A 13,960-nucleotide genomic window follows, 5' to 3' on the forward strand; every position below is an offset into this window, starting at 1 on the left:
AACAGCTTCTCTCTACAGGCCTGGAGCTCCACCAATGAGAACGCGAGCAGCAACCTCATGTGACCTCTACGTGTTTTGCACTTACATGTTTCTCACACCCTGATGAAGCGGGTAGCGGTAAGGTTGCTTCTCGTGTTCTCATTGGTGGAACTCCAGGTCTGTAGAGGGAGGTTGTTGCATTCAGCTGATGGTTTTCGTGGTCCATATGCATTGCATATCCGGATCTCCCGGTCTACGTTCTCCTATTTTCTAAGCACATATTTAAGTTTCGCCATGTTAATGTATAATGGTGATAATGTATACATCACATTTATGCGACAGCACAAGTGCGGGTATCCTAATCTATTAAAGTGCAGGAATAAGTACAAAATGAAATATCTCTGCAATCGGGGGACTACAAAGCTTTCTGAGTCTTCAGCTCAGAGATACCCCCTAGTACATATACAGAAAGGTTAAAAAACAAAAAAACTATTGGAAGTATTGCTCAATAATCAAATATTTTCAGGTTTATAGTTGAAGCTAAATGAATAAGTATTGTGGGATTCACTGGACTAATCGGTGTAATAAAGCTTCATATTAGAACTGGAAAAAAGTTAATCACTTTTTAATGAACTATAAAATAAATTAAGCTGCACAGTGTATTTATTAGCCGTTTCCTACATTTAGTTATTCATACTGTTGATAATGAGCTTTGTTAAATATGTCAGTAATTACTGCACATAGTGAAATGACCTTCTCATGTGCTATAATCATTACTGCCCTTTCGTTAATAGGACCTTGTGTATTCTTTTTACATCCATACAGTTACAAACATGTGGTTCTAGACTATATTACAGTTATTGGGACAGTAGACGGTACCATAAACATTGTAATAATCCCTGTGACTCATTTGAAGATGTGGACATTTACATGTAGTGTACAGTAAGATACCGTGCTGCTGTTCTGCAGGTTGGTATTTATACAGTTGTTTTCGTTGTGGCAAATACTCATTACGTGTTCATTCATTCATTCAATTATGTAGCTCACAAGCTGATCTGTAATTGGTTTTTGTGCCCTTTTTAAATGAAGAATGTTGAGAATGAAGCAATTATATAAACAGGAGATGCCATTTAATTTGGACTAACAAAATGTATGTAACCTCAGCAAAAACATGCGTTCAGTATTTGTTTTTGTTTTTTATCTTGTTTTTAAAACATTCAATTGAAATTAAAACACATCTTCTTCTCATTAGCATTTAAGATCTGTTTGCACTGTAGCACCGGGAGGCAGCCACACATGAATTGATGAAAGCACTGCAGTTGTAACTGAACGTTTAACTTATTTATTTATTTTTTTTAGAAGGAGATTATTGGCATTGTAAATGAGTTTGATGAGAAACATGATGAATATCTACTATTGCTTCAACAACGAAACAGGTAAAATATAAAAGGCATAGAGATACAGTCTAGAGGAGGAAACACAATACTGCAGCCAACAGCATGGGGTGCGTGACATACATGCGGTGCCTGAAGGGTTAAAATTGTGCTAAAATGTGTGTGTGTGTGTGTGTGTGTGTGTGTGTGTGTGTGTGTGTGTGTGTGTGTGTGTGTGTGTGTGTGTGTGTGTGTGTGTGTGTGTGTGTGTGTGTGTGTGTGTGTGTGTGTGTGTGTGTGTGTGTGTGTGTGTGATCAGTGCTAAAAGAAAATCAATAAACATTTGAAAACACTAAAATACAGAAGAAAAAAAAAACGAATTGTAAAGAGGATGTAGGGTAGATAGTCCAGTAAACTCTTGGTGTCTTATCTGGAATTTGGTCCGTTCCTCAGAAGCAGCTCAATCTAAAAAACAAAAAACAGTGCATGCCCCGTAGTGTAATACAATTTATTACAATGACTGAGTTTTAAAAAAACAACTTAGAAAGGCACACTCACAAACGTGTGAAAATCGCGATTAGAAAAAAAACCTGCTCACAGGTGGGGTGTGCTGCTGAGCTGGAATCCCACGGTCCAGGAAGGAGATATGATGGCACTCGTCACTCCCAAAGTCCCAGACCCCTCCGTCATGCTCCGATGGGAAGGAGTCAGCGTGGGGGTGCAGGGGTGCTCCTGTGATGCCGTAAGGGAAAGCCTTCACCGGCGAACCCGCACACCAACAGCCAGCACAAACCCCTATTACAGACTGTTCGGGGGCAGGGCTAGGTACAGCTGTATTACAGACTGTAATAGGGGTTTGTGCTGGCTGATAGTGTGCCGAGTGCAAGAGTGTTCTCTTATGTGACCCTCTTTTTTTATGCCCACAGCGGCCCTCTGCTCCTCTTGCTTACAGAAAAGCTAGTGTAACAGGGTATGTCTTTTCTGCTTATCTTTCCCCACCCTCTTATGTAAGTCCTGCTAGCTGCAGGCTGTAAGGGGTTAATCTGTGGGCTTGTGACCCCTACCCATGCTCTATGATGGACAAGAGTAAGGTGGTGACACATGGCCTGTGTAAGCCTATCAGCGATAAGTATAGACCATGAGCCCGCCCCTTGTATCCTAATTAGGGGACTACCAAATTTAGAGAGTCCTGCTCTGGAAGAGAGAGGAAGCAGAGAGCTGTTGGTCTCTCCCATGGTGGGATGAGCGTGTTCACCCTCAGTCTTTGGACTGAGGAAACATCAGATTCAGCCACAGAGGCCCTGTAAGACCAGGGGCCATCACCATCCAGAGGTCTGGGACCTCTGAAACTCTGCATCGCTGTATGAAGATCTGCAGTGGATGCCTGCCATACAATAAAGACCCTTGTTATGACACTCCTGTCTGAGTATCAGTCCTTAGGCAGGAGGGAGAGAATGCAGTAGTGGGGGCTAATTTCTGGACGCCCTAGAACCCACTACGGCTGGAGGCGCTGAACACCAAGAGAATGAACCTAAGCCTGTCCTGATCTCCACTACATCGCAGATCAGACTCAGCTCTCCTGACCCTAACAGGTATTGCACCACACACTAGGTAGGATATGCTGTGTATCTCCCCGAAGGGGCGGGGGGGGGGGGGGGGGATGACAGTGCTACACCAGTAATATTGAGAGCTATTTGGCACCTAGCAAGATCAAAAATTCTGACTTCTCCTACTCCCTTGGTGTTGGAGTCTCAGGCAATTTCTATTGCGGTAGGAGCAGATGTCTAACATGCAAGCATTTGATCACTAAAAACACTTTCTGCTCCCAATCAACAGGTGAACGTTTAAGGGACATATGAGTTGTTTGAGCACCTATGTTGTTTCTGTACTTTTCTTCTTGTGCGGACCTCAGTATGTGGGCTGCACTACATGTGCTTAGTACCAGGTTCTTAGAACATCGCCGTAATGTCATCCAGGGCAATGTTGGTCACCGTGTGTCCAGACATTGTATTGACAAACATAAGGAACCTGGTTGTTTGAAGGTCGTGGGTGTCTAACATCCCTTCATCCCTCCTAGGGGGGATCGTTTCAGATACCTTTCCTGGAGGGAAACCTTTTGGATATTCAGATTGGATCAATAAATGTCCAGACACCAGCACACTGGTTAAAGTCCTATAGTTTGTCCATTTCACTACTTTGTTTCTGGCAGTCATCACAGACACCCCCTCCCTTTTTGGTCACTGGTCCATTCACATGACACACTTTCCTCTCCTCTCTGTATTTAGTATATTTATCCAAACCCATCTCTCAGGATTTTACCTTGTATCACTATGTCCCCTTTCTCTCCCCCTCCTCCTTGCTTTCCAAATGTTTTTTCTTTGTATTTTTAATAAAGATGTATGGAATAGAATGTACATTTTTGATTATTATTTTTTTGTATGTATAAAGTATGTATGTATGTCTTTATTTGTATAGGGCCATTAATGTACATAGCGCTTCACAGCAGTAATAGTTACAATCATATAAATAATACGATATAAATAACACAAATGGAAGAAATACTTCAGACTTAAAAGTAACATTTAGGAAAATGAGTCCCTGCTCCCAAGAGCTTACAATCTAAATACTTTACAACCAATACATTTATCAATGTATTTATTATTTTCACATTCTAGTTTTATGTTGTATAACATTTGTCACTTGTTAGTAATGTATTGTTTATTTTTTGTTGTGATTCATTATCTCATATATTTTTTTTTCTTTCTTTTGGCCTAACGTTTTTTTTTTTATTTTTTTTTTTTATTTTAGTATTCAGCAACATTATTTATTTTAGCTTAGTTTTTTTGAAGTGAAACTTCTTTAGCGGCGTGAATGCGATTGAGGCGGAAGTGGACGGAATTGACATCACTCCTGGCAGAAGAGGCTGTCAGTGTTGCCAGCTTCCACCAGGAGTTGTCACCGATGTGTGCACACACACCACCCCCCTCTCCCTGAGATCCGGATGCTGTGGCTCCGCCGGGGGTAGGAGAGAGAGGGAGGGAGGCTGCTCCGGTCCGGTAACGGGAGGGTGTGGGGTTGAGCGCGCTGCGTCCCCTGCAGCTCTGCATCCCCGCAGCACCATAGTGAGCCGCCGAGCACACCCCCCACCCCCCCATCCATTTGACTTGCGTGACATCATTGTGGGACAGAGTCCAGCACGTTGCTACAAGATGTGTTTCCCTTATTGCTACACTGGGGGATATGCTTGTGATGAGCTGTTCCGCTCCTGTCCAGCATCTGTTGCCAGCCTGCCTGCTGATTTCCACATCACAGGGATGTACAGCTTACATCTACCTGGGAATCGCTTTGCGGACTGCGATCCTTGCTCCAGGGTGCTGAATATTGACCTCTCCAATGTCCTTTACATTGTTTTTATTGTATGTATTGTATTGTATGTCTTTATTTATATAGCGCCATAAATGTACATAGCGCTTCACAGTAGTAATACATATCATATAAATAACAAATAATATAAATAACAGATCATGGGAATAAGTGCTTCAGACATACTGTAAAAGTAACATTAAGGAAGGAGTCCCTGCTCCGAGGAGCTTACAATCTAATTGGTAGGTAGGGAGAACGTACAGAGACAGTAGGAGGGAATACTAGTAAGTGCGTCTGCAGGGGGCCAAGCTTTATGTGTCCTGTGTCCATGATTATCCAGTGCTTCTCATATGCTTCTTTAAGCAGATGTGTCTTAAGGTGAGTCTTAAAGGTGGCTAGCGAGGGGGCTAGTCGGGTATTGAGGGGAAGGGCATTCCAGAGGTGTGGGGCAGAAAGTGAGAAAGGATTAAGGCGGGAGAGAGCTTTAGATACAAAGGGGGTAGAAAGAAGACATCCTTGAGAAGAACGCAAGAGTCGGGATGGTGCATAGCAAGAAATTAGGGCTGAGATGTAAGGAGGGGCAGAAGAATGTAAAGCTTTAAAAGTGAGCAGGAGAATTGAGTGTGAGATACGTGATTTAATCGGAAGCCAGGAGAGGGATTTCAGGAGGGGAGATGCGGAGACAGATTTAGGAAAGAGTAGAGTGATTCTGGCAGCAGCGTTTAGGATAGATTGTAGGGGAGACAGGTGAGAGGTAGGAAGGCCGGACAGCAGGAGGTTACAGTAATCGAGACGTGAGAGAATGAGGGCCTGAGTCAGAGTTTTAGCAGTTGAGTAACAGAGGAAAGGGCGTATCTTTGTGATATTGCGGAGGAAAAAGCGACAAGTTTTAGAAACTTTTTGAATATGAGAGGAGAATGAGAGAGAGGAATCAAGTGTAACCCCTAGGCAGCGTGCGTGGGCTACTGGGTGAATGATCGTATTTCCAATAGCAATGTGGAAGGAGGTAGTAGGGCCAGGTTTGGGAGGAAGTATATGGAGCTCTGTTTTTGCCATGTTAAGTTTCAGTTGGCGGATGGCCATCCAGGATGATATTCCAGAGAGGCATTCAGAAACTTTGGTCTGTATAGCAGGTGTAAGGTCAGGGGTTGAAAGGTAAATTTGTGTGTCATCAGCATAGAGGTGATATTTAAACCCAAAAGATGTGATTAGGTCACCTAGAGAGAGTGTGTAGAGAGAAAAGAGAAGGGGTCCCAGGACAGAGCCCTGGGGTACCCCCACAGAGAGATCAATAGAGGAGGAGGTGTTGGCAAAAGAGACACTGAAGGTACGATGGGAGAGGTAAGAGGAGATCTAGGATAAAGCTTTGTTCCGAATACCAAGAGTATGGAGAATGTGAAGGAGAAGAGGGTGGTCCACGGTGTCGAATGCTGCAGAGAGGTCGAGTAATATGAGCAGAGTGTAATGACCTCTGTCTTTGGCAGCGTAGAGGTCGTCAGTTATTTTAGTGAGGTCTGTTTCAGTAGAGAGCAGTGCGGAAGCCAGATTGTAGAGGGTCTAGGACAGAATAGGTGTTGAGAAAGTGTAGCAATCGAGAGAATACAAGACGTTCAAGGAGTTTGGCGGCAAAAGGCAGGAGGGAGACAAGTCGATAGTTAGAAGGACAGGTAGGGTCAAGATTGCTGGTTTTGAGTAATGGTATAACTGTTGCATGCTTGAAGGATGATGGAAAGGTACCAGAGTAGAGGGAAGAGTTAAAGATCTGTGTTAGCATAGGGATTATAGAAGGAGCAAGAGGTTTTAGGAGATGGGAGGGAATGGGATCAAGAGGGCAAGTGGTAGAGGGAGAAGAGGAGATCAGCAGTGACACATCGTCCTCCGAGATAGCGGAAAAAGAGTCAAGAAAGGCAGGAGGAGAGTTGGGAAGCATTGTGGGATGGGAGGAGGCAACAGGTGGGATGTTCTGCCGTATGGACTCCACCTTTTCCTTAAAGTCAGCAAAGTCCTGAGGTGAGATGGAGGAAGAAGAGGAGGCAGCTGAGGGTGGTCTGAGTAGAGAGTCAAAGACAGAAAAGAGACGGCATGGGTTAGACTTGTGTGTGTTGATTAGTGATGAAAAGTAGGTTTGTTTAGCCTGAGTATGGAAAATAGCTGAAGCGCTCAAATGCAGGTATATCTCAAAATGATAATAAGCCAGACCACTGTACCAGGGTACTAACAATTGATATAGTACCTATTGTGTCATATAATGGGTACTATCCTCCTGAAGACAGGTGGTGTGTGGTGCAACCCATTCACCATCAGTCTCATTGGCAGGTTCCCCTGAAAAATATGCAAATACTCACATCCTGGTAGGGCAGGCAGGCAGGCTGTGCAGCTACTCAATGCAATACAGGGAAAAGGGAGACCAAAAAGCGCACTAGCACAAACGGAGCAGGAAGAAACCAGGACAAAAAAATGATTAAAAGGGCACTTTAATGTGGCAAAAGACCCATCCAATGCATTTCGAACGTCGGAGCGTTCTTTTTCAAGCGTTCTTATTTAGCCTGAGAGAGGGCAGAGTTGAAACAGGATAGCATAAATTTGTAGTGAAGGAAGTCTGCGAGCGTATGAGATTTCCTCCAGAGGCGTTCAGAGGAACGAGTACATATCGTACCACTTTAGCTCCATTAAAATCTTTTTGATAACAGTAATACACCATGGAGTGCGCGTTTTCTTTTTCTTCCATATATACATATACATGGGTTTTATTTATTTTTTTTGCTCTTTTTTTGTAGATTTTTTTTCCATATAATTATTAGGGCACTTCTGCTTTTAACTGCACTGCAGCTCATACATGGCACATATAGTGCTTGGTACATTTTGACCCTTCGGGCACCACGTGTATGTCTCACACCCCATGCTGTTGGCTGTAGTGTTTTTGTTTCCTCCTCTCACTATGCAGTGGCAGAAATACATAAGCCAGTATGGTATTGGTAGTGTAGGACCAACTGAAATGGGGTCACTGTGACGTGTTTGTAGGCTTCAAATATTTTGGCCAACGTATTGAACTAAATTACCCATATTTATGAATAAATAATATAGATAAAATACATATTAATGTGCTAAATAATTTGTTGTGTTTGATCTAGCATTGGGGACTATTTGTCTCTTGTAAGATAACATGTATAGTAATATCTGGATCTAGTCAAAATCACTGCAGTCTTATAATGTAATAAGCAAAATTATCTAGAAAATTTGGTAGGATGTGGAAACCGTGAAAATAATGGCAGAATAAGATTTACTCAATGTAATAACTTATTTTATAGATATATAAATAAACAAATGTCATCATTTAGGAAAAATACCTTCATACCAGTATTTGTCTATAATAGAAAATTGCTGTAGGTTAAAACATTTTTTTGATTAAAGCATAAAATATAAAAGTAATTTAAAAATGGGTTAGGTAATGGAGAAATGTACTTCTGTTACTCAACACTTTCTATTAACGATGCAACATTTGCTCTTCTTTAGGGTATTAAATCATTTAAAAACAAAGGACCTCATGCAAATTAAGTTGGAGCATCTGGAACAGGGTTTTTGTATATATTTGAACGGAGCTAATGCAGATTTGAGAAAGCAGCAAAGTACTCAGGATTTAGTAAGAGGTGGTTCAAAAAAATCAAAGGTGAATGGTAAGTAAAGTGTGTGTGTGTGTGTGTGTGTATATCTTTATGTTAAAAATACAATAATACAAAAAAGGTAATATGTTCCAATGTCTTATAATTCTTATAGTTATCTATACTTTGTGCTCCCTTTACATTTTACTTCGAGGTGGGAGAGTTTGTGGGGGCAAAATCCACCAAATTCTCTTGTTCAGGATGATCCGAACCGCGGATCGGGCCCTTGTGCCCTTATCATTCAGCACTCTACACATTCCACTCACACAAAATTCAGTAGGTAAATAAAAAAATCATTGTTTACACCTCAAATTGGAAAACAGCTCACCTAGTTATGTTATCAAAGGTTATCACCAACCGGTGTATATACGGAGCAAATAATCATAACTTGAGCCAAGAGAAGGGGGATTACAAAATGTCCCTATTTACTGCACTCAGGATATTGTCACTGAATAATGGGGCTAAATAGTCCCAGACATTGTCAGACGGTTTGTGACAGGGTGAAGTCAGGTACTGATAGTTATGCCTGGGAAACGTACATCCAGCACTCCTTCATCCTACATCCAGCACTCCATCCAGTCCTTCATCCAGCACTCAGAAGGTTAACCCAGGAAGAATGGTTGGCAATCAGGAAGTAAGCAGAGACAACTGACAGCCTCCTCGATAAGGAATGTATTGCTTGTAGAAGGTGGCTGTCTCAGACTGCAGAGCTGTCCTGTGCACGCTCCTAGCCAGATGGATTTCCAACTCTCTCTGTAAAACACAGTAAGAACGTTAATAGTGCTTCCTGACTTGTGTTGTATGTTAAAAGGTTGGGAACTGGAGATAGCCAGCCAGCCTGATAGAGAGGGCTTAGATTGTTAGTAAGTTCTCCCAATGTGGAGTAGGTGTTATTTTGCTGCAATGTTTCCTATGAGTTTTGTATTGCCTAAAAAGGGACAGTGTGCCGAAATGTTTAGTTCTGCTGTGGAGAAATAAAACCTACGCGTGTGGACTATTGTCTGACCTCGCCCACAGGCAGTCCTGCCACAAGGTTATTGGGTCAAACTCCATATAGTAACTGCTCTCATCGCTGTAGGAGGACAGATGCTAGTAAAAGCCATAAGTTGGCCAAAAAATAATAAATGTTTATCCATACAAATATAGGACAATGACGCAAGAAAGTGAATATATACAATGTGCTGGGTGAAAACAAAACCCCCAGCAAAATGGGGTGATCGGATGCTACTGAGATTAGATATTGAAGAAAGTACTGTACTAATAGTTTTTACTCAAATGGTTATACTCGTAGCAACTCGGAATCGTCCGTTTCTTAATGACTCTTATGTACAAAATTGTTAATAGTGTCCACATCCCATATACAGCTAAACCCCGTTATAACGCGCCTCGCTATACCGCGAATCGGTAATAACGCAGTCTGAGCATGGCTCCCGAATTGAAAGCCTCCATTTTGCCGGCTTACCTGCATCTCAAATTTTCCATTTTGCTGCCTTACACTCTCCTCTTACAGCTCATCTCTCTCCTCTTCCTGCTGTCCACGTGCTCATCTCTCTGCCCGTCGTGTGCCATCGGGGTTTTTTTTTTTCAAACATTCAATTCAATGCTTTATTGACTACCAGACACAGCCACAAACACAATTAAACATTAATACATTTTGTACAAAACACATGCAGGGATTGAACTCGGGACCTTCTGATACCAATGCCTTGCCTCTTACCTCTACACCATAGGCTTGGTGTGACAAAACAGAACCTATAAATATATTTATCCTCTACAACACAAGCTACATGTCAATATGAAATCTTAAGTCTATTTCTAGCTGTCTATGACATCACACAGTTCTGTGGTCTAGTGGAAGAACTTCTTACCAACATATGCAAGGGTCCTGGGTTCAATTCCTGTATGAAATGGTATAATTAACTTTTTTAATAAATTATTATTTTAATTATGTTGTATAATTTATAAATATATAATTCTTTATTATTCTTTATTAAATAATAATTATTCATTAATCAATAATGATGTATTAATAATAATTCATTATTAATCATTCTTTATGATTAATTATGTATTATTAATAAGTATGATTATTAATTATTATTAACAGTTAATTAACTAATTAATAATTATTACAAAATACTTAATAATAATTATTAATACTTATTTATTAATGAAACATATTAATACTTACTAATTATTAATAATTAGTAAGTATTAATAATTGTTATTAATAATTAAGTATTAATAATTACTTAATAATTATCACCCAATTAGTAATAATAATTATTAATACTTAATTATTAACAACAATTATTAATACTTACTAATTATTAATAGTTATTAAGTATTAATAAGTTTTATTAATAATTAAGTATTAATAATTATTATTACTAATTGGGTATTAATAATTATTAGGTATTAGTAATACTTATTAATTAGTCAAAATTATTAATTGTTAATGATAATTAATAATCATACTTATTAATCATAATATAATTAATAATAATAGTATTATATTATATAATTATATATATATATTAATAATTATTAATAATACTTAATACATAATTATTAATTAATTATTAATTAGTTAATTAACTGCTAATAATAATTAATCATCATACTTATTAATAATACATAATTAATCATAAAGAATGATTAATAATGAATTATTATTAATACATCATTATTGATTAATGAATAATTATTACTTAATAAAGAATAATAAAGAATTATATATTTATAAATTATACAACATAATTAAAATAATAATTTATTAAAAAAGTTAATTATACCATTTCATACAGGAATTGAACCCAGGACCCTTGCATATGTTGGTAAGAAGTTCTTCCACTAGACCACAGAACTGTGTGATGTCATAGACAGCTAGAAATAGAATATGAAATGGTATAATTAACTTTTTTAATAAATTATTATTTTAATTATGTTGTATAATTTATAAATATATAATTCTTTATTATTCTTTATTAAATAATAATTATTCATTAATCAATAATGATGTATTAATAATAATTCATTATTAATCATTCTTTATGATTAATTATGTATTATTAATAAGTATGATTATTAATTATTATTAACAGTTAATTAACTAATTAATAATTATTACAAAATACTTAATAATAATTATTAATACTTACTTATTAATGAAACATATTAATACTTACTAATTATTAATAATTAGTAAGTATTAATAATTGTTATTAATAATTAAGTATTAATAATTACTTAATAATTATCACCCAATTAGTAATAATAATTATTAATACTTAATTATTAACAACAATTATTAATACTTACTAATTATTAATAGTTATTAAGTATTAATAAGTTTTATTAATAATTAAGTATTAATAATTATTATTACTAATTGGGTATTAATAATTATTAGGTATTAGTAATACTTATTAATTAGTCAAAATTATTAATTGTTAATGATAATTAATAATCATACTTATTAATCATAATATAATTAATAATAATAGTATTATATTATATAATTATATATATATATTAATAATTATTAATAATACTTAATACATAATTATTAATTAATTATTAATTAGTTAATTAACTGCTAATAATAATTAATCATCATACTTATTAATAATACATAATTAATCATAAAGAATGATTAATAATGAATTATTATTAATACATCATTATTGATTAATGAATAATTATTACTTAATAAAGAATAATAAAGAATTATATATTTATAAATTATACAACATAATTAAAATAATAATTTATTAAAAAAGTTAATTATACCATTTCATACAGGAATTGAACCCAGGACCCTTGCATATGTTGGTAAGAAGTTCTTCCACTAGACCACAGAACTGTGTGATGTCATAGACAGCTAGAAATAGACTTAAGATTTCACATTGACATGTAGCTTGTGTTGTAGAGGATAAATATATTTATAGGTTCTGTCTTGTCACACCAAACCTATGGTGTAGAGGTAAGAAGCAAGGCATTGGTATCAGAAGGTCCCGAGTTCAATCCCTGCATGTGTTTTGTACAAAATGTATTAATGTTTAATTGTGTTTGTGGCTGTGTCTGGTAGTCAATAAAGCATTGAATTGAATGTTTGAAAAAAACAATGGCATACGACGGCAAGAGAGCAGAGAGATATGAGCAAGTGGACAGCAGGAAGAGGAGAGCACTGGTAAGGCGGCAAAATGGAGGAGATTTAAATCTGTAATGAGGAAGCTCCAGAGCTGATGCCGGTGAAATTTTAACGCGACCCCGGTTGTAACGCGGTCTTTGGGTTGTGGACCCCACGGGGTTTAGCTGTATATAGTATTCTATCTTTAGATTTCTCCAATGAAGCAATGCTACGAGTATAACCGATTCCGAGTTGCTACGAGTATAACCGATTCCGAGTTGCTACGAGTATAACCGATTCCGAGTTGCTACGAGTATAATCGATTCCGAGTTGCTACGAGTATAACCATTTGAGTAAAAATTATTAGTACTTTCTTCAATATCTAATCTCAGTAGCATCCGATCACCCCATTTTGCTGGGGGTTTTGTTTTCACCCAGCACATTGTATATATTCACTTTCTTGCGTCATTGTCCTATATTTGTATGGATAAACATTTATTATTTTTTGGGCAATTTATGGCTTTTACTAGCATCTGTCCTCCTACAGCGATGAGAGCAGTTACTATATGCAGTTTGACCCAATAACCGTCTGAAAATTATGTCTGAAACTATTTAGCCCCCATTATTCTGTGACTATATCCTGAGTGCAGTAAATAGGGACTTTAGGGAGATTTTGTAATCCCCTTCTCTTTGCTCTAGTTCAAATAAAAAAAATCACTCGCATTTAAAATCACTTGAAGATTTCTGCGGAACACGTGTCTTCCATGTGAGAACTTACAACATTAGTAGGTAAATAATAAATTACAAAAAGACACCCACAAGGGTGTGATTTAGAAGGCACTGTATGTATTTAAATATTTTTGGAGCATGAGCTTCCTTTGCTTTTGTATATTTGTGTGTGTTATTTTTTACACAGATAATGTATGGGTTCAGTTTTGGAATGAACTAGTTATGTGATCTCCAATGATTGTTCCTCAGATATAATTGTATATTTGTATTGCAGATCATGGTTTTTCGGTACTGCACGGATGGAGAAGTCATACCGCACCAGGCAAGATTCAGAGAAAACCATGGGTTCGGGTAGGGAGAAATATTTTAACGTTTCTTATATACTAAAGCAAAGTACCCTGTTTTACAAATAAAATGTAAATAAATGGATCACTGATTTTGTTTCTGGCCACTAAGTCATTTTTTTTTTAATGCGTGTTTACAATTAATTTTCTTGTATTACATGTAGAAAATAAATTGGGCTAGATTCAGTAAAGGTTCAAGTCCTTAAAAAAAAAAAAAAAAGATTGCTTATGTAGCACTGCTTCCCCCCCCCCCCCCCCGCCCCCCTCTGGGAGATCTTGCTATTGCTACAGGTGTCATGGTGCTTGTTACCTGTAAGGGTCCAGGAGATGCTAAGTGTCCGCATTGGTATGGGGAAACAGGACAGGCTTTTGGTGATCCTT

At 37.6% G+C, this 13,960-nt stretch overlaps 1 protein-coding gene across 5 annotated transcripts in view; it reads left to right on the plus strand.

Annotated features, from left to right (window-relative positions):
• The first annotated feature begins 1,317 nt into the window (after window positions 1-1,317).
• Window positions 1,318-13,960, plus strand: part of KATNIP (katanin interacting protein) — a 184,407-nt gene continuing 171,764 nt past the window's right edge. For all 5 annotated transcript variants that reach the window (XR_012787351.1, XM_075565272.1, XM_075565274.1 and 2 more), the window contains exons 1-3: window positions 1,318-1,415; window positions 8,229-8,389; window positions 13,510-13,586. Coding sequence is in view for 4 of the 5 variants with exons in the window: in XM_075565272.1 (XP_075421387.1) it covers window positions 8,260-8,389; window positions 13,510-13,586 (207 nt within the window). In the remaining variant the exon portion in view is untranslated. The remainder of the gene's footprint in view (window positions 1,416-8,228; window positions 8,390-13,509; window positions 13,587-13,960) is intronic.

This window comes from Ascaphus truei, chromosome 11 (assembly GCF_040206685.1).
Source record: "Ascaphus truei isolate aAscTru1 chromosome 11, aAscTru1.hap1, whole genome shotgun sequence".
In the NCBI taxonomy this organism is placed as follows: domain Eukaryota; kingdom Metazoa; phylum Chordata; class Amphibia; order Anura; family Ascaphidae; genus Ascaphus; species Ascaphus truei.